Source organism: Aegilops tauschii, chromosome 2 (genome assembly GCF_002575655.3).
Source record: "Aegilops tauschii subsp. strangulata cultivar AL8/78 chromosome 2, Aet v6.0, whole genome shotgun sequence".
NCBI classification, from domain to species: Eukaryota; Viridiplantae; Streptophyta; class Magnoliopsida; order Poales; family Poaceae; genus Aegilops; species Aegilops tauschii.
The window spans coordinates 459098491-459126197 of NC_053036.3; the positions used below are offsets into that span (position 1 = coordinate 459098491).

General features: G+C 46.7%; 1 protein-coding gene across 1 annotated transcript; it reads left to right on the forward strand.

Moving 5' to 3' along the window:
- Positions 1–22224: 22224 nt before the first annotated feature.
- Positions 22225–26220, forward strand: LOC109778731 (uncharacterized). The gene is made up of 5 exons (XM_020337307.4): positions 22225–23360; positions 24909–24966; positions 25089–25172; positions 25250–25391; positions 25662–26220. The coding sequence occupies exons 1-5, from the start codon at positions 22880–22882 to the stop codon at positions 26064–26066; spliced, it is 1170 nt and encodes a 389-aa protein (XP_020192896.1). The 5' UTR covers positions 22225–22879; the 3' UTR covers positions 26067–26220.
- The last annotated feature ends 1487 nt before the right edge of the window (positions 26221–27707 follow it).

Below are 27707 nucleotides of genomic sequence, written 5' to 3' on the forward strand. Positions count from 1 at the left end.
GCCGTGCGTTCGGTACTTGATTGGTTGGATCGTGAAGACGTTCGACTACATCAACCGCGTTACTTAACGCTTCTGCTTTCGGTCTACGAGGGTACGTGGACACACTCTCACCACTCGTTGCTATGCATCTCCTAGATGGATCTTGCATGATCGTAGGAAAATTTTGAAATACTACGTTTCCCAACAGTGGCATCCGAGCCAGGTCTATGCGTAGATGTTATATGCACGAGTAGAACACAAAGAGTTGTGGGCGATAATAGTCATACTGCTTACCAGCATGTCATACTTTGATTCGGCGGTATTGTTGGATGAAGCGGCCCAGACCGACATTACATGACTGCGTTCATGAGACTGGTTCTACCGCCGTGCTTCGCACACAGGTGGCTAGTGGGTGTCTGTTTCTCCAACTTTAGTTGAATCGAGTGTGACTACGCCCGGTCCTTGTTGAAGGTTAAAACAGCAAACTTGACAAAAAATCGTTGTGGTTTTGATGCGTAGGTAAGAACAGTTCTTGCGAAGCCCGTAGCAGCCACGTAAAACTTGCAACAACAAAGTAGAGGACGTCTAACTTGTTTTTGCAGGGCATGTTGTGATGTGATATAGTCAAGACGTGATTATATAAACTGTTGTATGAGATGATCATGTTTTGTAACACAGTTATCGGCAACTGGCAGGAGCCATATGGTTGTCGCTTTATTGTATGAAATGCAATCGCCATGTAATTGCTTTACTTTATCACTAAGCGGTAGCGATAGTCATAGAAGAAATAGTTGGCGAGACAACAACGATGCTTCGATGGAGATCAAGGTGTCAAGCCGGTGACGATGGTGATCATGACGGTGCTTTGGAGATGGACATCAAAGGCACAAGATGATGATGGCCATATCATATCACTTATATTGATTGCATGTGATGTTTATCCTTTATGCATCTTATTTTGCTTAGCACGGCGGTAGCATTATAAGATGATCTCTCACTAAATTTCAAGGTATAAGTGTTCTCCCTGAGTATGCACCATTGCTACAGTTCATTGTGCCGAGACACCACGTGATGATCGGGTGTGATAAGCTCTACGTTCACATACAACGGGTGCAAGCCAGTTTTGCACATGCAGAATACTCGGGTTAAACTTGATGAGCCTAGCATATGCAGATATGGCCTCGGAACACTGACATCGAAAGGTCGAGCGTGAATCATATAGCAGATATGATCAACATAGTGATGTTCACCATTGAAAACTACTCCATCTCACGTGATGATCGGACAAGGTTTAGTTGATGTGGATCACGTGATCACTTAGATGATTAGAGGGATGTCTATCTAAGTGGGAGTTCTTAAGTAATATGATTAATTGAACTTTAATTTATCATGAACTTAGTACCTGATAGTATTTTGCATGTCTATGTTGTTGTAGATAAATGGCCCGTGCTGTTGTTCCGTTGAATTTTAATGCGTTCCTAGAGAAAGCTAAGTTGAAAGATGATGGTAGCAATTACACGGACTGGGTCCGTAACTTGAGGATTATCCTCATTGCCACACAGAAGAATTACGTCCTGGAAGCACCGCTAGGTGCCAAACCCGCTGCAGGAGCAACACCAGATGTTATGAACGTCTGGTAGAGCAAAGCTGATGACTACTCGATAGTTCAGTGTGCCATGCTTTACGGCTTAGAACCGGGACTTCAACGACGTTTTGAACGTCATGGAGCATATGAGATGTTCTAGGAGTTGAAGTTAATATTTCAAGCAAATGCCCGAGTTGAGAGATATGAAGTCTCCAATAAGTTCTATAGCTGCAAAATGGAGGAGAGTAGTTCTGTCAGTGAGCATATACTCAGAATGTCTGGGTACCACAATCACTTGACTCAGCTGGGAGTTAATCTCCCAGTTGATAGTCTCATTGACAAAGTTCTTCAATCACTGCCACCAAGCTACAAGAGCTTCATGAAGAACTATAAAATGCAAGGGATGGATAAGACGATTCCCGAGCTCTTCGCAATGCTAAAGGCTGCAGAGGTAGAAATCCAGAAGGGGCATCAAGTGTTGATGGTCAATAAGACCACTAGTTTCAAGAAGACGGGCAAAGGGAAGAAGGGGAACTTCAAGAAGAACGGCAAACAAGTTTGAAAGATCGTGGATGTCGCCTAGAGGGGGGGGTGAATAGGCGCTTTAAAATAATTACGGTTTAGGCTTGAACAAATGCGGAATAAACCTAGCGGTTAATTTGACAAGCACAAAACCTACAACAACTAGGCTCACCTATGGCACCAACAACTTATGCTAAGCAAGATAAACAACTAAGTGATAGCAAGATATATGACAAGAAACAATATGGCTATCACAAAGTAAAGTGCGTAAGTAAAGGGTTCAGTTAAGAGATAACCGAGGCACGCGGAGACGACGATGTATCCCGAAGTTCACACCCTTGCGGATGCTAATCTCCATTTGGAGCGGTGTGGAGGCACAATGCTCCCCAAGAAGCCACTAGGGCCACCGTAATCTCCTCACGCCCTCGCACAATGCAAGATGCCGTGATTCCACTAAGGGACCCTTGAGGGCGGTCACCAGACCCGTACAAATGGCAACCCTTGGGGACGGTCACCGAACCCGTACACTTTGGCAACCCTTGGGGGCGGTCACCGGTACCCGTCAAATTGCTCGGGGCGATCTCCACAACCTAATTGGAGACCCCGACGCTTGCCCGGAGCTTTACACCATAATGATTGAGCTCCGAACACCACCAACCGTCTAGGGCGCCCAAGCACCCAAGAGGAACAAGCTCAAGGGCACCAAGCACCCAAGAGTAATAAGCTTCTCAACTTGTAACTTCCACGTATCACCGTGGAGAACTCAAACCGATGCACCAAATGCAATGGCAAGGGCACACGGAGTGCCCAAGTCCTTCTCTCTCAAATCCCACCGAAGCAACTAATGCTAGGGAGGAAAATGAGAGGAAGAACAAGAAGGAGAACACCAAGAACTCCAAGATCTAGATCCAATGGGTTCCCCTCACATAGAGGAGAAAGTGATTGGTGGAAATGTGGATCTAGATCTCCTCTCTCTTTTCCCTCAAAAACTAGCAAGAATCCATGGAGGGATTGAGAGTTAGCAAGCTCGAAGAAGGTCAACAATGGGGGAAGAACACGAGCTCAAGAGATAAGGTTCATTGGGGAAGAAGACCTCCTTATATAGTGGGGGGAACAATCCAACCGTTACCCCCACTTCAGCCCCGCAGAGAGCGGTACTACCGCTTGGCCAGCGGTACTACCGCTTGCCCCTACAAGCGGTACTACCGCTCCCCCTCGCGGTACTGCCGCTGGGCCCAGAGCGGTACTACCGCGGTGGCAGGGCGGTACTACCGCATACGAGCGGTACAACGGCCCCCACTGCCGTGGCTAGTACCGTAAAACCCGACACGAAAAAAGACCCCTCGAATCGAGGCGGTACTAGCACGAGACCGCAGCGGTACTACGGCCGGGGGCTACCAGCGGTACTACCGCTCTAGAGCGGTACTACCGCTTGTAGCACCCAAGCGGTACTACCGCTCCGGCCCGCGGTACTACCGCTAGGAAACCAAAACTGCCATAACTTCTGCATATGAGCTCCGAATTGAGCAAACTCAAGCTTGTTGGATTGAGGACGACGAGTAGCATCAAAACAGCAAAACTCCTCTATTTGTTGGCAGGGAAGGTATGCCAACAAATAGAGGAGTGAAACCTCCAACCGAGAAGAACCGGCATAACCTCCAACATCGAAAACATCATAGAAGATGCGAGTGAACTCCGTTTTCGATGAACTCGAGCTTGTCATCAAGATGACCATAAGCTCCAAAACTCACAAAGAGAAGAACCAAACAAGAACCAATAAAGATGATGCAAGGATGCAATGGTTTGAGCTCTCTATGAACGATACGATCAAGCTACTCATCGAGAGCCCCCCCCCCTTGATAGTACGGCAATCGATCCTATAACCCGGTCTCCCACCTACCATCATGAGACCAGTAAAATAGAAAACCTATCAAGAGCAAACCTTTGCCTTGCACATGGTCCACTTGAGCTAGATGATGACGATCTTGACTCCCTCAAGTTGGACCACCTTTCTTGGTTGCGTTGGCTCGATGAAGACTAGTTGATTGCTCCCCCATGCTCCACTATGGGTGAGCCACTCTTCCGCACATCTTCACAAGTCCATTGTCACCACAATGGACGGCAAGCTTCAAGCATTTGATCTCTTCATGATGCTTCACTTGAACTTGCACACCGCAACATCTTCACAAGTCCATTGTCACCACAATGGACGGCAAGCTTCAAGCATTTGATCTCTTCATGATGCTTCACTTGAACTTGCACACCGCAACCTAACCCCACAAAGAACTCTCACGAAGATCATGGGTTAGTACACAAAGCGTAATTAACAATGCTCACCACACCATGGGATCGCTTGATCCCTCTCGGTACATCTTGTGCGCTTTGTGTGTTGATCAACTTGATTCACTCTTGACTTAGTCTTGATCAACCTTGACTCTTTCCAACTCTCTTCATTTGGATGATGTCTTGAAGGTAAACATGAATGATCACACAATCTTCTTCTTCAAGACATGCTTGCAATAAGCTCAACTCTCACATGACCAATCTTTTGATAATTCCTTAATAACACCTTGGTCACCACATAAACTCCTTGAAACCAACACATGGACTTCAAGAAATGCCTATGGACAAATCCTTCAAATATAACTCAAGGCAACCATTAGTCCATAGAGATTGTCATCAATTACCAAAACCAAACATGGGGGCACCGCATGTTCTTTCAAAGTTGCTGCTCAAGTGAAGAAGCCCAAGTCTGGACCTAAGCCTGAGACTGAGTGCTTCTACTGCAAAGGGACTAGTCACTAGAAGCGAAACTGCCCCAAGTATTTGGCGGAGAAGAAGGATGGCAAAGTGAAAGGTATATTTGATATACATGTTATTGATGTGTACCTTACTAATGCTCGCAGTAGCGGCTGGGTATTTGATACTGGTTCTGTTGCTAATATTTGCAACTCGAAACAGGGGCTACGGATTAAGCGAAGATTGGCTAAGGACGAGGTGACGATGCGCGTGGGAAATGGTTCCAAAGTCGATGTGATCGCTGTCTGCACGCTACCTCTACATCTACCTTCGGGATTAGTTTTAGACCTGAATAATTGTTATTTGGTGCCAGCGTTAAGCATGGACATTATATCTGGATCATGTTTGATGCGAGATGGTTATTCATTTAAATCAGAGAGTAATGGTTGTTCTATTTATATGAGTAATATATTTTATGGTCATGCACCCTGATGAGTGGTCTATTTTTACTAAATCTTGATAGTAGTGATACACATATTCATAATATTGAAGCCAAAAGATATAAGTTTAATAATAATAGTGCAACTTATTTGTGGCAGTGCCGTTTAGGTCATATTGGTGTAAAGCGCATGAAGAAACTCCATGCTGGTGGGCTTTTGGAATCACTTGATGCTTGCGAACCATGCCTTATGGGCAAGATGACTAAGACTCCGTTCTCCGGAACAATGGAGCGAGCAACAGACTTGTTGGAAATAATACATACTGATGTATGCGGTCCGATGAGTGTTGATGCTCGCGGCGGGTATCGTTATTTTCTGACCTTCACAGATGATTTGAGCAGATAGGGGTATATCTACTTGATGAAACATAAATCTGAAACATTTGAAAAGTTCAAAGAATTTCAGAGTGAAGTGGAAAATCATCGTAACAAGAAAATAAAGTTTCTACGATATGATCATGGAGGACAATATTTGAGTTACGAGTTTGGTCTTCATTTGAAACAATGCGGAATAGTTTCGCAACTCACGCTACCCGGAACACCACAGCGTAATGGTGTGTCCGAACATCATAATCGTACTTTATTAGATATGGTGCAATCTACGATGTCTCTTACTGATTTACCGCTATCATTTTGGGGTTATGCTTTAGAGACGGCTGCATTCACGTTAAATAGGGCATCATCTAAATCCGTGGAGACGACACCATATGAACTGTGGTTTGGCAAGAAACCCAAGTTGTCATTTCTTAAAGTTTGGGCTGCGATGCTTATGTGAAAAAGCTTCAACCTGATAAGCTCGAACCCAAATCGGAGAAATGTGTCTTCATAGGATACCCAAAGGAGACTGTTGGGTACACCTTCTATCATAGATCCGAAGGCAAGATATTTGTTGCTAAGAAAGGATCCTTTCTAGAGAAGGAGTTTCTCTCGAAAGAAGTGAGTGGGAGGAAAGTAGAACTTGATGAGGAAATTGTACCTACTCCCTTATTGGTAAGTAGTTCATCACAGAAATCAGTTCCAGTGATTCCTACACTAGTAAGTGAGGAAGCTAATGATGATGATCATGAAACTTCTGATCAAGTTACTACCGAACCTCATAGGTCAACCAGAGTAAGATCCGCACCAGAGTGGTACGGTAATCCTATTCTGGAGGTCATGTTACTTGACCATGACGAACCTACGAACTATGAGGAAGCGATGATGAGCCCAGATTCCGCGAAATGGCTTGAGTCCATGAAATCTGAAATGGGATCCATGTATGAGAACAAAGTATGGACTTTGGTTGACTTGCCCGATGATCGGCAAGCCATAGAGAATAAATGGATCTTCAAGAAGAAGACTGACGCTGACGGTAATATTACTGTCTACAAAGCTCGACTTGTTGCGAAAGGTTTTCGATAAGTTCAAGGAGTTGACTACGATGAGACCTTCTCACCCGCATTGATGCTTAAGTCCGTCCGAATCATGTTAGCAATTGCCGCATTTTATGATTATGAAATTTGGCAAATGGATGTCAAAACTGCATTCCTTAATGGATATCTTAAAGAAGAGTTGTATATGATGCAACCAGAAGGTTTTGTCGAAAAGGTGCTAATAAAGTGTGCAAGCTCCAGCGATCCATTTATGGGATGATGCAAGCCTCTCGGAGTTGGAATATACGCTTTGATAGTGTGATCAAAGCATATGGCTTTATACAGACTTTTGGAGAATCCTGTATTTACAAGAAAGTGAGTGGGAGCTCTGTAGCATTTCTGATATTATATGTGGATGACATATTGTTGATCGGAAATGATACTGAATTTCTGAATAGCATAAAAGGATAGTTGAATAAGAATTTTTCAATGAAAGACCTCGGTGAAGCTGCTTATATATTAGGCATCAAGATCTATAGAGATAGATCAAGACGCTTAATTGGACTTTCACGAAGCACATACCTTGATAAAGTTTTGAAGAAGTTCAAAATGGATCAAGCAAAGAAAGGGTTCTTGCCTGTGTTACCAGGTGTGAAGTTGAGTCAGACTCAATGCCCGACCACTGCAGAAGATAGAGAGAAAATGAAAGTCATTCCCTATGCTTTAGCCATAGGTTCTATCATGTATGCAATGCTGTGTACGAGACCTAATGTGTGCCTTGCTATTAGTTTAGCAGGGAGGTACCAAAGTAATCCAGGAGTGGATCACTGGACAGTGGTCAAGAACATCCTAAAATACCTGAAAAGTACTAAGGATATGTTTCTCGTTTATGAAGGTGACAAAGAGCTCGTCGTAAATGATTACGTCGATGCAAGCTTTGACACTGATCCGGATGACTCTAAGTCACAAACCGGATATGTATTTCTATTGAATGGTGGAGCTGTCAGTTGGTGCAGTTCCAAGCAGAGCGTCGTGGCGGGATCTGCGTGTGAAGCAGAGTACATAGCCGCTTCGGAAGCAGCAAATGAAGGAGTCTGGATGAAGGAGTTCATATCCGATCTAGGTGTCATACCTATTCCATCGGGTCCAATGAAAATCTTTTGTGACAATACTGGTGCAATTGCCTTGGCAAAGGAATCCAGATTTCACAAGAGAACCAAGCACATCAAGAGACGCTTCAATTCCATCCACGATCAAGTCAAGGAGGGAGACATAGAGATTTGTAAGATACATACGGATCTGAATGTTGCAGACCCGTTGACTAAGCCTCTCTCACGAGCAAAGCATGATCAGCACCAAGACTCCATGGGTGTTAGAATCATTACTGTGTAATCTAGATTATTGACTCTAGTGCAAGTGGGAGACTGAAGGAAATATGCCCTAGAGGCAATAATAAAGTTTTTATTTATATTTCCTTATATCATGATAAATGTTTATTATTCATGCTAGAATTGTATTAACTGGAAACTTAGTACATGTGTGAATACATAGACAAACAGAGTGTCACTAGTATGCCTCTACGTGACTAGCTCGTTAATCAAAGATGGTTAAGTTTCCTAACCATAGACATGAGTTGTCATTTGATGAACGGGATCACATCATTAGAGAATGATGTGATTGACTTGTCCCATCCATTAGCTTAGCACTATGATCGTTTAGTTTATTGCTATTGCTTTCTTCATAACTTATACATGTTCCTATGACTATGAGATTATGCGACTCCCGAATACCGGAGGAACACTTAGTGTGCTATCAAACGTCACAACGTAACTGAGTGATTATAAAGATGCTCTACAGGTGTCTCCGATGGTGTTTGTTGAGTTGGCATAGATCGAGATTTGGATTTGTCACTCTGATTGTCGGAGAGGTATCTCTGGGCCCTCTCGGTAATGCACATCACTATAAGCCTTGCAAGCAATGTGACTAATGAGTTAGTTACGGGATGATGCATTACAGAACGAGTAAAGAGACTTGCCGATAACGAGATTGAACTAGGTATGATGATACCGACGATCGAATCTCGGGCAAGTAACATACCGATGACAAAGGGAACAATGTATGTTGTTATGCGGTTTGACCGATAAAGATGTTCGTAGAATATGTAGTAACCAATATGAGCATCCAGGTTCCGCTATTGGTTATTGACCGGAGATGAGTTTCGGTCATGTATACATAGTTCTCGAACCCGCAGGGTCCGCACGCTTAACGTTCGATGCCGATCGGTATTATGAGTTTATGTGTTTTGATGTACCGAAGGTAGTTCGGAGTCCCAGATGTGATCACGGACATGACGAGGAGTCTCGAAATGGTCGAGACATGAAGATTGATATATTGAAAGGTTATGTTTGTGTTGGGAATCGTAGCATAATTTTAAAATTTTCCTACGCTCACCGAGATCCATCTATGGAGTATACTAGCAACGAGGGGAAAGGAGTGCATCTACATACCCTTGTAGATCGCGAGCGGAAGCGTTCCAATGAACGTGGATAACGGAGTCGTACTCGCCGTGATTCAAATCACCGATGACCGAGTGCCGAACGGACGGCACCTCCGCGTTCAACACACGTACGGTGCAGCGACGTCTCCTCCTTCTTGATCCAACAAGGGGGAAGGAGAGGTTGATGGAGATCCAGCAGCACGACGGCGTGGTGGTGGATGTAGCGGGTCTCGGCAGGGCTTCGCCGAGCTTCTGCGAGAGGGAGAGGTGTAGCAGGGGAGGAGGGAGGCGCCCAAGGCTGTTGTGTTGCTGCCCTCCCTCCCCCCTTTATATAGGCCCCCTGGGAGGGGGGGCGCCGGCCAAGATCCCATCAAGGGAGGGGGCGGCGGCCAAGGGGGAAGGCTTGCCCCCCAAGGCAAGTGGGGCGCCCCCCCACCCTAGGGTTTCCAACCCTAGGCGCAGGGGGAAGGCCCATGGGGGGCGCCCCAGCCCACTAAGGGCTGGTTGCCCTCCCATTTCAGCCCATGGGGCCCTCCGGGATAGGTGGCCCCACCCGGTGGACCCCCGGGACCCTTCCGGTGGTCCCGGTACAATACCGATAACCCCCGAAACTTTCCCGGTGGCCGAAACTTGACTTCCTATATATAATTCTTCACCTCCGGACCATTCCGGAACTCCTCGTGACGTCCGGGATCTCATCCGGAACTCCGAACAACTTTTGGGTTTCCGCATACTCATATCTCTACAACCCTAGCGTCACCGAACCTTAAGTGTGTAGACCCTACGGGTTCGGGAGACATGCAGACATGACCGAGACGCCTCTCTGGTCAATAACCAACAGCGGGATCTGGATACCCATGTTGGCTCCCACATGTTCCACGATGATCTCATCGGATGAACCACGATGTCGGGGATTCAATCAATCCCGCATACAATTCCCTTTGTCAATCGGTATGTTACTTGCCCGAGATTCGATCGTCGGTATTCCAATACCTTGTTCAATCTCGTTACCGGCAAGTCTCTTTACTCGTACAGCAATGCATGATCCCGTGACTAACGCCTTAGTCACATTGAGCTCATTATGATGATGCATTACCGAGTGGGCCCAGAGATACCTCTCCGTCACACGGAGTGACAAATCCCAGTCTCGATCCATGCCAACCCAACAGACACTTTCGGAGATACCCGTAGTGCACCTTTATAGTCACCCAGTTACGTTGTGACGTTTGGCACACCCAAAGCACTCCTACGGTATCCGGGAGTTGCATGATCTCATGGTCTAAGGAAAAGATACTTGACATTGGAAAAGCTCTAGCAAACGAAACTACACGATCTTTTATGCTATGCTTAGGATTGGGTCTTGTCCATCACATCATTCTCCTAATGATGTGATCCCGTTATCAATGACATCCAATGTCCATAGTCAGGAAACCATGACTATCTGTTGATCAACGAGCTAGTCAACTAGAGGCTTACTAGGGACACGTTGTGGTCTATGTATTCACACATGTATTACGATTTCCGGATAATACAATTATAGCATGAACAATAGACAATTATCATGAACAAAGAAATATAATAATAACCATTTATTATTGCCTCTAGGGCATATTTCCAACAGTCTCCCACTTGCACTAGAGTCAATAATCTAGTTACATTGTGATGAATCGAACACCCATTGCGTCCTGGTGTTGATCATGTTTTGCTCTAGGGAGAGGTTTAGTCAACGGATCTGCTACATTCAGGTCCGTATGTACTTTACAAATATCTATGTCTCCATTTTGAACACTTTCACGAATGGAGTTGAAGCGACGCTTGATATGCCTGGTCTTCCTGTGAAACCTGGGCTCCTTCGCAAGGGCAATAGCTCCAGTGTTGTCACAGAAGAGAGTCATCGGGCCCGACGCATTGGGAATCACCCCTAGGTCGGTAATGAACTCCTTCATCCAGACTGCTTCCTGTGTTGCCTCCGAGGCTGCCATGTACTCCGCTTCACATGTAGATCCCGCCACGATGCTTTGCTTGCAACTGCACCAGCTTACTGCTCCTCCATTCAAAATATACACGTATCCGGTTTGTGACTTCGAGTCATCCAGATCTGTGTCGAAGCTAGCGTCGACGTAACCCTTTACGACGAGCTCTTCGTCACCTCCATAAACGAGAAACATATCCTTAGTCCTCTTCAGGTACTTCAGGATATTCTTGACCGCTGTCCAGTGTTCCATGCCGGGATTACTTTGGTACCTTCCTACCAAACTCACGGCAAGGTTTACATCAGGTCTGGTACACAGCATGGCATACATAATAGACCCTATGGCCGAGGCATAGGGGATGACACTCATCTTTTCTCTATCTTCTGCCGTGGTCGGGCATTGAGCCGTGCTCAACTGCACACCTTGCAATACAGGCAAGAACCCCTTCTTGGACTGATCCATATTGAACTTCTTCAATATCTTGTCAAGGTATGTACTCTGTGAAAGACCAATGAGGCGTCTCGATCTATCTCTATAGATCTTGATGCCTAATATATAAGCAGCTTCTCCAAGGTCCTTCATTGAAAAACACTTATTCAAATAGGCCTTTATACTTTCCAAGAACTCTATATCATTTCCCATCAATAGTATGTCATCCACATATAATATGAGAAATGCTACAGAGCTCCCACTCACTTTCTTGTAAACACATGCTTCTCCATAAGTCTGTGTAAACCCAAACGCTTTGATCATCTCATCAAAGCGAATGTTCCAACTCTGAGATGCTTGCACCAGCCCATAGATTGAGCGCTGGAGCTTGCATACTTTGTTAGCATTCTTAGGATCGACAAAACCTTCCGGCTGCATCATATACAACTCTTCCTCAAGGAAGCCGTTAAGGAATGCCGTTTTGACGTCCATTTGCCATATCTCATAATCATAGTATGCGGCAATTGCTAACATGATTCGGACGGACTTCAGCTTCGCTACGGGTGAGAAAGTCTCATCGTAGTCAACCCCTTGAACTTGTCGATAACCCTTAGCGACAAGTCGAGCCTTATAGATGGTCACATTACCATCCGCGTATGTCTTCTTCTTAAAGATCCATTTATTTTCCATGGCTCGCCGATCATCGGGCAAGTCAGTCAAAGTCCATACTTCGTTTTCATACATGGATCCTATCTCGGATTTCATGGCTTCTAGCCATTTGTCGGAATCCGGGCCCGCCATCGCTTCTTCATAGTTCGAAGGTTCACCGTTGTCTAACAACATGATTTCCAGGACAGGGTTGCCGTACCACTCTGGTGCGGAACGTGTCCTTGTGGACCTACGAAGTTCAGTAGTAACTTGATCCGAAGCTTCATGATCATCATCATTAACTTCCTCCCCAGTCGGTGTAGGCACCATAGGAACATTTTCCCGCACTGCGCTACTTTCCGGTTCGGAAGGGGTGACTATCACCTCATCAAGTTTCACTTTCCTCCCACTCAATTCTTTCGAGAGAAACTCCTTCTCCAGAAAGGACCCGTTCTTGGCAACGAAGATCTTGCCTTCGGATCTGAGGTAGAAGGTATACCCAATAGTTTCCTTAGGGTATCCTATGAAGACGCATTTCTCCGACTTGGGTTCGAGCTTTTTAGGTTGAAGTTTCTTGACATAAGCATCGCATCCCCAAACTTTTAGAAACGACAGCTTAGGTTTCTTCCCAAACCATAATTCATACGGTGTCGTCTCAACGGATTTCGACGGAGCCCTATTTAAAGTGAATGCTGCAGTCTCTAAAGCATAGCCCCAAAATGAGAGCGGTAAATCGGTAAGAGACATCATAGATCGCACCATATCCAATAGAGTGCGATTACGACGTTCGTACACACCATTTCTCTGAGGTGTTCCAGGCGGCGTGAGTTGTGAAACTATTCCACATTTCCTTAAATGCGTACCAAATTCGTGACTTAAATATTCTCCACCACGATCTGATCGTAAGAATTTTATTTTCCTGTCACGTTGATTCTCAACCTCACTCTGAAATTCCTTGAACTTTTCAAAGGTTTCAGACTTGTGTTTCATTAGGTAGACATACCCATATCTACTTAAGTCATCAGTGAGAGTGAGAACATAACGATATCCTCCGTGAGCCTCAACACTCATTGGACCGCACACATCGGTATGTATGATTTCCAATAAGTTGGTTGCTCGCTCCATTGTTCCGGAGAACGGAGTCTTGGTCATCTTACCCATGAGGCATGGTTCGCACGTGTCAAATGATTCGTAATCAAGAGACTCCAAAAGTCCATCTGCATGGAGCTTCTTCATGCGCTTGACACCAATGTGACCAAGGCGGCAGTGCCACAAGTATGTGGGACTATCGTTATCAACTTTACATCTTTTGGTATTCACACTATGAATATGTGTAACATCACGTTCGAGATTCATCAAGAATAAACCATTAACCAGCGGGGCATGACCATAAAACATATCTCTCATATAAATAGAACAACCATTATTCTCGGATTTAAATGAGTAGCCATCTCGAATTAAACGAGATCCAGATACAATGTTCATGCTCAAAGCTGGCACAAAATAACAATTATTGAGGTTTAAAACTAATCCCGTAGGTAGATGCAGAGGTAGCGTGCCGACGGCGATCACATCGACCTTGGAACCATTCCCGACGCGCATGGTCACCTCGTCCTTCGTCAGTCTCCGTTTATTCCGTAGTTCCTGTTTTGAGTTACAAATATGAGCAACCGCACCGGTATCAAATACCCAGGAGCTACTACGAGTACTGGTAAGGTACACATCAATTACATGTATATCACATATACCTTTGGCGTTGCCGGCCTTCTTGTCCGCTAAGTATTTGGGGCAGTTCCGCTTCCAGTGAGCACTTCCCTTGCAATAAAAGCACTCAGTTTCAAGCTTGGGTCCATTCTTTGACTTCTTCCCAGTAACTGGCTTACCGGGCGCGGCAACTACCTTGCCGTCCTTCTTGAAGTTCTTCTTACCCTTGCCCTTCTTGAACTTAGTGGTTTTATTCACCATCAACACTTGATGTTCTTTTCTGATCTCCACCTCCGCTGATTTCAGCATTGAATATACCTCGGGAATGGTCTTTTCCATCCCCTGCATATTGAAGTTCATCACAAAGCTCTTGTAGCTTGGTGGAAGCGACTGAAGGATTCTGTCAATGACCGCATCATCTGGGAGATTAACTCCCAGCTGAGACAAGCGGTTGTGCAACCCAGACATTCTGAGTATATGCTCACTAACAGAACTATTCTCCTCCATTTTACAGCTGAAGAACTTGTCGGAGACTTCATATCTCTCGACCCGGGCATGAGCTTGGAAAACCATTTTCAGCTCCTCGAACATCTCATATGCTCCATGTTTCTCAAAACGCTTTTGGAGACCTGGTTCTAAGCTGTAAAGCATGCCGCACTGAACGAGGGAGTAATCATCAGCACGCTGCTGCCAAGCGTTCATAACGTCTTGGTTCTCTGGGATTGGTGCTTCACCTAGCGGTGCTTCTAAGACATAATCTTTCTTGGCTGCTATGAGGATGATCCTCAGGTTCCGGACCCAGTCCGTATAGTTGCTGCCATCATCTTTCAGCTTGGTTTTCTCTAGGAACGCGTTGAAATTGAGGACAACGTGGGCCATTTGATCTACAAGACATAGTGTAAAGATTTTAGACTAAGTTCATGATAACTAAGTTCATATAATCAAATTATTTAATGAACTCCCACTCAGATAGACACCCCTCTAGTCATCTAAGTGAAACATGATCCGAGTTAACTAGGCCGTGTCCGATCATCACGTGAGACGGACTAGTCAAGATCGGTGAACATCTCCATGTTGATCGTATCTTCTATACGACTCATGCTCGACCTTTCGGTCCTCCGTGTTCCGAGGCCATGTCTGTACATGCTAGGCTCGTCAAGTCAACCTAAGTGTATTGCGTGTGTTCCAAGGCCATGTCTGTACATGCTAGGCTCGTCAACACCCGTTGTATGCGAACGTTAGAATCTATCACACCCGATCATCACGTGGTGCTTCGAAACAACGAACCTTCGCAACGGTGCATAGTTAGGGGGAACACTTTTCTTGAAATTATCATAAGGGATCATCTTACTTACTACCGTCGTTCTAAGCAAATAAGATGCAAAACATGATAAACATCACATGCAATCAAATAGTGACATGATATGGCCAATATCATTATGCTCCTTTGATCTCCATCTTCGGGGCACCATGATCATCTTCGTCACCGGCATGACACCATGATCTCCATCATCATGATCTCCATCATTGTGTCTTCATGAAGTCGTCACGCCAACGATTACTTCTACTTCTATGGCTAACGCGTTTAGCAACAAAGTAAAGTAATTTACATGGCGTTATTCAATGACACGCAGGTCATACAAAATAATAAAGACAACTCCTATGGCTCCTGCCGGTTGTCATACTCATCGACATGCAAGTCGTGATTCCTATTACAAGAATATGATCAATCTCATACATCACATATATCATTCATCACATCTTCTGGCCATATCACATCACATAGCACTTGCTGCAAAAACAAGTTAGACGTCCTCTAATTGTTGTTGCAAGTTTTTACGTGGCTTGTATAGGTTTCTAGCAAGAACGTTTCTTACCTACGTAAAACCACAACGTGATTTTCCAATTTCTATTTACCCTTCATAAGGACCCTTTTCATTGAATCCGTTCCGACTAAAGTAGGAGAGACAGACACCCGCTAGCCACCTTATGCAACTAGTGCATGTCAGTCGGTGGAACCTGTCTCACGTAAGCGTACGTGTAGGGTCGGTCCGGGCCGCTTCATCCTACAATACCGCCGAAACAAGATACGACTAGTAGCGGCAAGAAGAATTGGCAACATCAACGCCCACAACTGCTTTGTGTTCTACTCGTGCATAGTAACTACGCATAGGCCTGGCTCATGATGCCACTGTTGGGAATCGTAGCATAATTTTAAAATTTTCCTACGCTCACCAAGATCCATCTATGGAGTATACTAGCAACGAGGGGAAAGGAGTGCATCTACATACCCTTGTAGATCGCGAGCGGAAGCGTTCCAATGAACGTGGATGACGGAGTCGTACTCGCCGTGATTCAAATCACCGATGACCGAGTGCCGAACGGACGGCACCTCCGCGTTCAACACACGTACGGTGCAGCGACGTCTCCTCCTTCTTGATCCAGCAAGGGGGAAGGAGAGGTTGATGGAGATCCAGCAGCACGACAGCGTGGTGGTGGATGTAGCGGGTCTCGGCAGGGCTTCACCGAGCTTCTGCGAGAGGGAGAGGTGTAGCAGGGGAGGAGGGAGGCGCCCAAGGCTGTTGTGTTGCTGCCCTCCCTCCCCCCCTTTATATAGGCCCCCTGGGAGGGGGGGCGCCGGCCAAGATCCCATCAAGGGAGGGGGCGGCGGCCAAGGGGGAAGACTTGCCCCCCAAGGCAAGTGGGGCGCCCCCCACCCTAGGGTTTCCAACCCTAGGCGCAGGGGGAAGGCCCATGGGGGGCGCCCCAGCCCACTAAGGGCTGGTTGCCCTCCCATTTCAGCCCATGGGGCCCTCCGGGATAGGTGGCCCCACCCGGTGGACCCCCGGGACCCTTCCGGTGGTCCCGGTACAATACCGATAACCCCCGAAACTTTCCCGGTGGCCGAAACTTGACTTCCTATATATAATTCTTCACCTCCGGACCATTCCGGAACTCCTCGTGACGTCCGGGATCTCATCCGGGACTCCGAACAACTTTCGGGTTTCCACATACTCATATCTCTACAACCCTAGCGTCACCGAACCTTAAGTGTGTAGACCCTACAGGTTCGGGAGACATGCAGACATGACTGAGACGCCTCTCCGGTCAATAACCAACAGCGGGATCTGGATACCCATGTTGGCTCCCACATGTTCCACGATGATCTCATCGGATGAACCACGATGTCGGGGATTCAATCAATCCCGCATACAATTCCCTTTGTCAATCGGTATGTTACTTGCCCGAGATTCGATCGTCGGTATCCCAATACCTTGTTCAATCTCGTTACCGGCAAGTCTCTTTACTCGTACCGCAATGCATGATCCCGTGACTAACGCCTTAGTCACATTGAGCTCATTATGATGATGCATTACCGAGTGGGCCCAGAGATACCTCTGCGTCACACGGAGTGACAAATCCCAGTCTCGATCCGTGCCAACCCAACAGACACTTTCGGAGATACCCGTAGTGCACCTTTATAGTCACCCAGTTACGTTGTGACGTTTGGCACACCCAAAGCACTCCTACGGTATCCGGGAGTTGCACGATCTCATGGTCTAAGGAAAAGATACTTGACATTTGAAAAGCTCTAGCAAACGAAACTACACGATCTTTTATGCTATGCTTAGGATTGGGTCGTGTCCATCACATCATTCTCCTAATGATGTGATCCCGTTATCAATGACATCCAATGTCCATAGTCAGGAAACCATGACTATCTGTTGATCAACGAGCTAGTCAACTAGAGGCTTACTAGGGACACGTTGTGGTCTATGTATTCACACATGTATTACGATTTCCGGATAATACAATTATAGCATGAACAATAGACAATTATCATGAACAAAGAAATATAATAATAACCATTTATTATTGCCTCTAGGGCATATTTCCAACAGTTTGGACACCGGAATGGTTTCGGATGTGTTCGGGCATTTACCGGAGTACCAGAGGGATACCAGAACCCCCCGGGGGCTTAATGGGCCTACATGGGCTTTAGTGGAAGAGAGAGGAGGCGGCCAAGAGGTGGGGCACGCCCCCAAGCCCAATCCGAATTGGGGAGGGGGGGGCCCCTTTCCTTCTTCCCCTCTTCCCCTTCCTTCCCCCTCCTAGTTGGACTAGGAAAGGGGGGAAACCTACTCCTAGTAGGAGTAGGAATCCCCCCTTGGGGGCGCACCATGAGGCCGGCCGGTCCCTCCTCCCCTCCCTTATATACGGGGAGGGGGCACCCCATAGACACACAAGTTGATTCTTAGCCGTGTGCGGTGCCTCTCCACATATTTCCACCTCGGTCATATTGTCGCAGTGCTTAGGCGAAGCCCTGCGTCGGTAACTTCATCATCACCGTCAACACGCCGTCGTGCTGACGAAACTCTCCCTCGACCTCAGCTGGATTTAGAAGTTCGAGGGACGTCACCGAGCTGAACGTGTGCAGATTGCGGAGGTGCCGTGCGTACGGTACTTGATCGGTTGGATCGCGAAGACGTTCGACTACATCAACCGCGTTACTTAACGCTTCCGCTTTCGGTCTACGAGGGTACGTGGACACACTCTCCTCGCTCGTTGCTATGCATCTCCTAGATGGATCTTGCGTGATCATAGGAAAATTTTGAAATACTACGTTTCCCAACATAATTATCATAACCAAAAATCTCGACTAGTTAGGCTAGAGGGATGGGTAAAACGTGAAATGATTCCAGTTTATGTATTGTAGGTGATGACAAGTTTGACATAAATAAAGCGAAAAGATCTGCTTATAAGTCGCGAGTAGGTCCAGGAAACACATCTTCTATTTCCTATTCATGGCCGGGCAAACCGAGGGAGTGATAGAATGCAAATCTAGTTATAGAACCAGACATTTGCATTAGTTGAGCTTGTGCCTATAGGCAACAAAAGCTGAATCTCAAATCCAAACAGACAATGTGTTTATGTCTGTGTGTCATGTTCGGTGAAGTTTAAACCTAGCGCACACCCAAAATGCAAAGTATTTTACGCCCATTTTGCATGTTTTATGACTCCAAATAGGGTGTGGATCCCAGACTGTTTGGAAAAGCAGGTTTGACCGAATTTTAGGCCCATTTTGCAAGAGGGCGCAAGAATCAGTGGGTACACATCTGTTCTTTACCCATTTCTTACTAAGAGTTTTGGAGAATGATTAACGAATGGCTAGACTTGTCTCGGTGGACGGTATAGCAGTCATAAAAATGATGGATCAACTTGTGGAGCAAAAATATTACAAATCGAAAAGCTACGACTTCCCTCACAATGTTACTAATTGGGCCTTATGGAACAAGCAAAATGCATGAATCTTCTAGAACAAGTCCATCATCATCATCTTCCTTTTTTACCAACATCAAGAGCGAGGCCAAGTTTTAGGCAACTGCTGGTGCCAGTCACTTGAGAAACATCATTGTCAGGAGAGTAGTTCAACTTGTATCTTTTGTCCTTTTCTTTTTATAAACCTCTGTCACCATTCTTCTTAATTATTAGACGAGGGAAATCTTTTGCCCTCGAAAAAAAGGTATACCCACACCTTTTGTTCATGCCATGCGCATTTGGACAAGCATGACATACAATTTCCATATTCTTTGTTGGCTGTAAATGCTAAGTGTATCATGCTATACTCAAGCACATTTTTAGCTTCATTTTGCCAAACTAAACAAAAACACGAACTAGCCAAGCAGCAAAAGATCATCAATAATAAATGTGCCACGGCTTCTCGCAAATGTTCATACTTGTTTATGAGAAAAATGTAAGGGCGGGTTTCTATCCAATACCCATGTGCGTGTTTTCTTGTCCTTAATTCTATGAAACTTATAAATACAATTTTGACTAAGTTTTAAGAGAATATTCTGGTTAGGGATATCTAGCATTCAACAATTTTATCTAACAATGCGCATAGTCACACACTCACAAATTTGCAGAAAAGGAAAACATGCCACAATCCAAATTCTGCTGATCTGGGTATTATTTGTCTAAGATTGCACCAAGAAGCAGTGTACGTTTTTTTAATGAAACGTAGAAGCAGCACAAGCTGAACCTCAAGTCCAAACAACATATCCAATGAAGCCTCAATCTAGCGGCACGCTGATGTCTCTTTGATTTGCAGAATTCCAAAAAATGTATTAATAAAAATAATACTTCCTTCGATCGGAAAAAAAATCCCAGTTTTGAACTAAGGTTAATGTCATGCCCATTCAAACCCTACATGATTTTGGTTCTTTTGTTTACATACTGAAAAACATAAAGTATTCTTTTCGAAGAGGCTTGAGTGAATGCTTCAACCATACCAACCAAATGACCAACATAGAAAAATTTCCTAAAATTTATATTTCTAAATTCTTATGAAAATCCTTTGGAACAAATAGGCCCTAAGAGCAACTTCAACGGGCCGACCTAAACGGTCGGCGATTTTGTTCGCTTTTTATCCGTTTGGTTCAGCCAGGCGGGCACGAACATCCGCTTCCGCGCTTGGGTCGGCGCATGCGCCCAACACTGGCCCAACCCATTTTGACGGTGTGAGAAAAAAAAAGAATACATGCATATTTAAAATAAAAACAACATTAATTAAACATTAAAGCCGGCCACGAAAGCCGGCGAGAGTCCACGCGTCCACATTTGCATTAAAGAAAATTAAAACCAAACTAGACTACAAGGCGGGGCGCTGCCCTAGGCGGCGGCGTCATCTTCCTCGGGGTCCGTGAGGCTGATGAGCGTCGACGCAGGGCCGGCCCAGGGGAACACCGTGTTACAGAGGGCGTTCATGTCGGGAGCGGGCTGTGCCGCCGCGGCCTGGCGCGCCTCCTCCTCGGCCTCGCGCTGCTCATCCTCGGCGTCGCGCTCGAGCATCTCGAGGTACTCGTCGTGGCGGTGCTCCTCGGCCAACCGTCGCTGGCGCCACTGGTCGAGGTATGCCGCCTCCTGTGCCGGCGTCGCCCCCATCCAGACCAGCGGCGCGCTGACCCACTCGCGCACTACTCCCGTCCAGGAGTAGCGCTCGACGGGGGACGGCTCCGGCTCCGGCTCCGGCTCGGCTTTGACAGGGGACGGCGGGGTCACCGGCGGCAGGACGCAGTCGCCCGCCGCGGAGAGGGCCTTGGCCTGCACCATGGCCGCCTCCTCTTCCTCGACCGCCGCCGCCCTGCGCCGCTCGTCCTCCTCACTCTCCCGGTAGACCGCCGCAACGGCCGCGTGGTAGGTGGCCTCCGCCTCCTGGTCCTCCTCGCGGACGACGAGCGGGGGCGCGACACGCTGCGGTCGACTTCACGAACGCCGCGTCGCCTCACCTCCTCGTGCTCGAAGGCGAACCATCGAGCCAAGTTGGGCCAGTCGGTTGTGTAGGCGGGTTTGCGGTGTTGCTCCGGCGTCAGGAGCGCCCGCCGGCGCCGCACGTCCTCCACGTGCGCCCTAGTCGATCGCGGCGCCGCCGGCACTGGGATCCTCTCTGGATCCAGGTGCCAGTCGTGCGGCAGGGCGGCGTCGGGGTACGGGAGAGGCACGCGGTGCTGCCAGTGCCACTCCGCCTGATGCACCGGCACGTTGACGCGTTGCCTCGACCGGCGAGCTGGTGCTGGCGGAGGCGGAAGGAACTCCGAGGGAAAAGGAATGGCGGGGGACTTGCCCTTGGCCTTGCTGCTGCCGACGCCGGAGAAGAGCCCCATCTGGCTTCGCTAGGGTGGCTAGGGTTTGCCGGCGACGAGGGAGGAGAGTGTGGCTAGATAGGGATGGGGGCTGGCTGGAAGCGGATGAGGATGGTCCCGCCGCACGGTCGGCTTAGAAAAGGACGACCGCCGTCGCTGACGGGTGGGTCCGAGGTCATAAATTAAGCTGACCAAGTAGGCCGCGGGCAGTTGGACGAATGCCAGATGGGGACGCGGCGGACACCAAGAAGGCTCGCGTGGCGTCCGTTCCGCGTCCGCGTCAACGCATCACATATTGGGGCGCAAATATGGGCCGCAAATGCGTCGACACGCACGCAAAACGGGCTCGATTTGGGTTTGGGTCGGCGCATTGGGCCTCTTTTTTGTCCGTGCCAACTCAAACGGATGGCGGCAGACGAAATGAGTCGCCCATTGAAGTTGCTCTAACAATGATTGAAGGCGAAAAAAAGACAGAAAGATTGAAGGCAAAGAAGGACGACCGCGAAGCAACCTCCACACGAAAACACGGAATCCTCTGTCACGTTGGACGAGAGAGCATTGAGGCATCTCTCGAAGCAAAGGGACAGGTCACAGTGAACTTCGAGCTGCCACCACCAACTCCAAGGCCAAAAACGGCGCACACGCAAAGCAGCTGTACCAGGACCAAAACACCTCGCTAAACCAAATCTACTACTGCTAAACACCAGGCGAAGGCACCGAGTGCCACCCACCAATACCAGCGGCAGTAAATTTCGAGCTGCTGCTACTGCTGCCTGCTCGGGACACCTCACTCCATCTCCGCCTCCGCCCCCGCCCCCGCTCCGCCACCCCCAGCGCTCCTAGGGTTCCCTCTCGTCTTCTCGCGCCCCGCATCGCCGTCGCTGGGGTTCGGAGGAGGGGCGTGCTGCTTGGGGGGAACCCAAATCGGGCCTCGCGGGAGCTGTTCCCTCGCCCCGCCGCCGATGCCTGCGAGGTTTCGCGGCTGAGCTTTCGTTTTTGCCTCTGAGGGCTCGCGGCGGGGAGGTCTGGGCGTTTCTGGGGTTTAGATCGAGGCCTCTGAGCTCGCTCTCCGCAATGCCGGGGAGGTCAGGCGTCGATTGCTAGGGTTTTGCTCGTGGATTTGCCGAGAGAGGGCTGGGGATCGTTCGGAATGCAGCGAGTTGCCCGAGGTCTGGTGCTCACTTTCGCGCAATTTGATGTTTCCCGACCAGCTGTGCCTCGCCGATTTGGTTTCCTGCTAAGCCTGTGAAGGGGACGAGGAGGAGGAGGGGTTTTGGGGAGGTTGGGACGAGTTGCTGATTTGGTCGCAATGTCTGGGTCTAGCTCGAGGGGGCGGCTGTCGCCGGCTTCAGGTGGTGGAGACTCTGAGCCGCGGTCTGCGGGGAGCAGGACACGATCTGTGTCTGCTACCCGGGGTCGGAAGGCGTCGCCGAGGCCTGGGAGGGATGTCGCATCAGCAACAGCGACAGTGGAGGAGAAGAAGCCTGCTGCGGTGCCTACATTGCTCCCTTCTCTCAGCGTGCCGGCAGGGATGCGCCGGCAGGAGCTGCTACTGCGCTCAGGGTTCTCTCTCGACGCCTCATGCTCATCAGACGCTTCGACAGACTCATTCTGCAGCCGGGCATCCACTGGGCGGATTGGGAGGCCGGTGTTTGGGCCGAGGAAGAAGAAGACCGTCTCCCAGGCTGATCATAAGGTCTCTGCCATGCTGGAAAGAGAGGCTGGATCTGCTTCTCCAAGTGATGCTTCTGGTCTGAAGAGGAGGTGTGCTTGGGTGACTGCTAATACCGGTGCGTCTTTTTCCATTGCTTTGCATTTTCTCGAGCCACTGCTCCTTTGAACATATAAACCTGCAATTGGTCTAGTGCAATGGTTTCTCGTACTGCAGTAGTGCCTTTGTTCTAGGGAGAGGACGCAATCTGCATCATTTCTAAAGTTCAGATGAAAAGGTCCATTTTATTGAGCTTAGAATGCTAGATTCCAATGATGCAAACCGGGGACCAGGACGCATTTCAGGGGTCTCTGATCTTTAAGATTCCAACTGTCGCAATTACTAAGAAAATTTATGATTAAGTAGTTAGAAAGCTATCATCACAAGGAGGTACATTGCTAAAGGCTGTCATTCTACCTTATGAAGTTACTCACTGTATCAGTATTCTTGTTCACATTAATGTGTCGTGAGGATCCAGTGTGGTTGTGTGTAATCATTTTTTTTTACTGATTGTGTATGCAGAAGGCAGGTATTTCTAGATGCGACTAGTAAAGTGTAGAATTATGCCCTGATGGTTTTTGTCATACAGGAACTTTACTCTACAAAACCTTCACACAGTGGGTATTTTATAATTCTACTTGCTGAAACAACATATACATAGATATTCTGTAAGATCATTCACGATGAAAGCACAGCTATAAACTTAGAAACGCAAAACAATGTTTTGTCGGACTAGCAATATATATTTTAGAACATGACCAGCGATGTTTGTCATGTTACATATAAGACCTTATAGAAGAGAGTAGGTGAAATTGAGAATTTGGTTGGTATCTTCTTGGTGAGTTAAGGACTTTGTGTGTGTGTGACTATAGGTATGACCTATTCAAAGAAGTTTGCAATTGGATGCCCATGAGTTTTGAGTATTGTGGATAGCATTCTATTACAGAGCTGCATGCGGGCTACTTCTGTTTTTTACCAGTAGAGCAACAAATTCACTGATCACAAATATGGATATAATCGTTGAGTTTCTTCACAAACATGTAAACTATTTAGGAGAAGTCACTAGAATCTTGTGGATTTCCAAGTTGGGATGTTTCTGGAATAATTTTCACATGCTTGCCTGTTCATAGGCTTGATATTAAAGTAGGCAGGAGTGGGTTCTTTTCTCCCCTTCCCTGTTTTGCTCCAGTGTTGCTATTTTCATTACACAAGGACCTGGTAATATGTAATCACAGCTTTATTTTGTCAAGTGAATCATAACAGCGATATGCAAAGCTGCATATTGAAACCCAGTGTGGGACTATCATAAATTTGGGGACATGAACTTATACTCCTGAGCAAAGTGTAGGATTGTTAATTTTAGTGCATTTCACTACGTAGATATTCTTTTCCCCCCACTTTTTATTTACCAATTGCTGCAATAAGATCAAGCTAATTATATCACTAATCTAGTGTTTATTTAGAGAATCCGTCCCATGTACAAGCTATTGCCCTATCTTATTGCCTATTAGCCATCATTTGCTTCATATAATCCATGGTGCATTTTTATCTTTCAAAATATTCTTTTTAAGTTCTTATCTTTAGTGTGGTCATCACTTGATTTGATGATATTCACTTACAAGTGCAGATCCATGTTATGTTGCATTTCATGACGAAGAGTGGGGAGTTCCAGTTCATGACGACAAGTATGCAACGATGAACCTTGATGAAAATTACTAGTTTCTTTAGGCATACAACACTCTTTGTAAAACATACTGTTTTATGTTTCTCCAAAGAATGTCTTATGAAGTGCTTATGATAATTACAGGAAGTTGTTTGAGTTACTGGTGCTCTCGGGTTCACTGGCCGAACTTACATGGCCAACAATTTTGAACAAGAGATCTATATTCAGGTAGCTCTTTACACTTTTGATGTACATGGATGTTGGCATTTGGCAACCCTGGTAACATCTTCAGGTGTGCTTCACAGGGAGGTTTTCATGGATTTTGACCCTGCATCAGTCTCTAAATTAAGCGAGAGGAAGATTATTGCACCTGGAAGTCCTAGCAGCTCCTTGTTATCTGAACAGAAATTGCGGGGTGTTATTGAGAATGCCCGACAAATACTGAAGGTTAGCCCTTTACTCATAATTGTGCGAATCTTGATTCTTGAAACTAAGTGCTGCTTTGGGATTGGAACAAATGAAATATATATAGCTGTATTTCACTCTCCTTCAGTTTCGGTAGCTCCATATGTAAATGAAACATTTACCTTTCTTACTGACATTTTGGACGCAGCTTCTTGCACCACTTCTACTGATAAAAAAAGCCGCACATGATCTTTGCCACAAGATATTCTTGAACCATGTTGTCTTACCGTCACCATGTGTTTGTCATTGCAGGTTATAGAGGAGTTTGGGTCATTTGATAAGTACTGCTGGAGCTTTGTGAACCACAGACCTATATTGAGCACATTCAGGTATCCCCGTCAGGTTCCTGTCAAGACATCTAAAGCGGACGCGATAAGCAAAGATTTGGTCCGAAGGGGTTTCCGCAGCGTAGGCCCAACGGTCGTGTACACCTTCATGCAAGTCTCTGGCATGACGAATGACCACCTCATCTCCTGCTACCGGTTTGCTGAATGCGCTGCAGCCGCAACCGGTGCTAAGCCTACTACCGAATCTGGCAGCGAAGCAAATTCAGGCGCCAGCAATCACGCCACGGAGCAAAAGGCGAACGGGGCCGCTAACGGACTAGCCGTTGACATCGAGCTGTCCAGAACGATAGACGAGCTCAGCATCTCGTAGCAGCGGCTGGGAGGGGGACGCTGGAGCCATGTATAAGCGTTGTGTGCATTTTGTGTATCGTAGGGTAGCTTTTCTCGGCGTGTTAAGACTGGTTGAACAGCAGCATGTAATGATGTATATTCTTTGTGATGCAAAAGCATTTGTTTTTCCTGAATCAGTGGTGGAGCTGGCATCTCAGGTTGGCCCTCGTACTCTGTTAGTTAGTTTTTTTTTACATCAAAGTACTCTTTATTGCAATTGCAAGGTGATGACCATAATATATCTTTTACAAGAGTATCAACAATCTCTACGGATGGATCTTTCATCCACCCTGCACACACCTTCTAACTAGTTTGGCTAAATCATTGCACACACCTTCTAACTAGTTTGGCTAAATCATTGGCAGCACAATTAGTCTCTCTAAGAGCATGTTCAAAAATAATATGTGGGAAATCACACGTAAGATGATATATATCATCAAAAACTGTTGCTGATAGACATATATCATCAAAAACTGTTGCTGATAGACCGAAAGAGCGACCTCCATTCTTCATTGTCTCTATCACCTCGATGTCGTCGGAGTTCATCTTTATGCGATTACACTCGACTGTAGTCGCCAAACTGAGACCAAACCGTAAGGCCAATGCCTAGGCCATAAGCGCATCTCTGCACCAATCGACTTCCTCGGTTCCTGCCGCGAGGAATATGCCATTCGAGTCTAGTCTCATGTTTAGCTTCACATAGTTGCTCCTTGGTCTTTCCCAGCCATGTCGCTTGATCGTTGCCTTTGCATCACTCGCCATAGTATAGTTAGCAACCAAATCTCTGATTGCCATTGCTATGAACTTAGGTTCCTGAACCTTTTGCATTACGCACTAACTTTCTCCTCTCTCATCATAAATACCAGGAACCAATAGCAATTGCTTCCGTTGAATTTCTCAGACCGAGGATCACACATTCTTCAGCTGGTTGAACCAATAAATACTCTAGCATAGTTTCTCCTGCATGATCCACGACGCATGCTCTATCAATAGTAAAGTCCAGACCCAGTAACCTCCATACCTCTTTAGCTTTGCACAAGTGAATAACCGGTGCTTGGTATCCTCCGCTCCTATACCGTACGTAGGACATTGCCCACTAACTTTTATACGTCTATTAGCCAAAGTCACCCGACATGGTAGCGATCCTAACAAAGTTCGCCAGAGGAAAATTTGAAGCTTGGCAGGATAGCTTAAGCTCCAGACCGTCCCTCATATTGGTGAATTCCGTAAGGGCCCGACTGTATTTTCTCCTGATATTTTATATCCATATTGGCTGTGCCACTCCGTAAAGTATGCCGATCTCACTAGGAATCTCTCGTTTTTGCACAAGTTCCATGCTACGAAGTCCGACATATCAAATTCAGGCAACGAAATCGCAAGGATCCGCGCCACGTCAACTTGCCAGAATGTTTGAGAAACCAACTCTTCATCACAACGACCCGTAACAGGGTCAATGAAATCACTTACCTTTGATAGTAAATTGCCTCCACGAGTCGTGATCACTTTCTTGGTAGGTGAGTTAGGGATCCATTCATCATCTCAAAAATTAATTCGACTACCATCACCGACCCTCCATATATGACCTTTTTTTAGTGTCTGCACCCCCGACATAATACTTTGC

Coding starts and splice junctions, on each gene's coding strand:
- LOC109778731 (XM_020337307.4), top strand. CDS start 22,880: ATGTCTGGGTCTAGCTCGAGGGGGCGGCTGTCGCCGGCTTCAGGTGGT. Junction 23,361..24,908: donor TTGGGTGACTGCTAATACCG/GTGCGTCTTTTT, acceptor TTACAAGTGCAG/ATCCATGTTATGTTGCATTT. Junction 24,967..25,088: donor GTTCCAGTTCATGACGACAA/GTATGCAACGAT, acceptor TGATAATTACAG/GAAGTTGTTTGAGTTACTGG.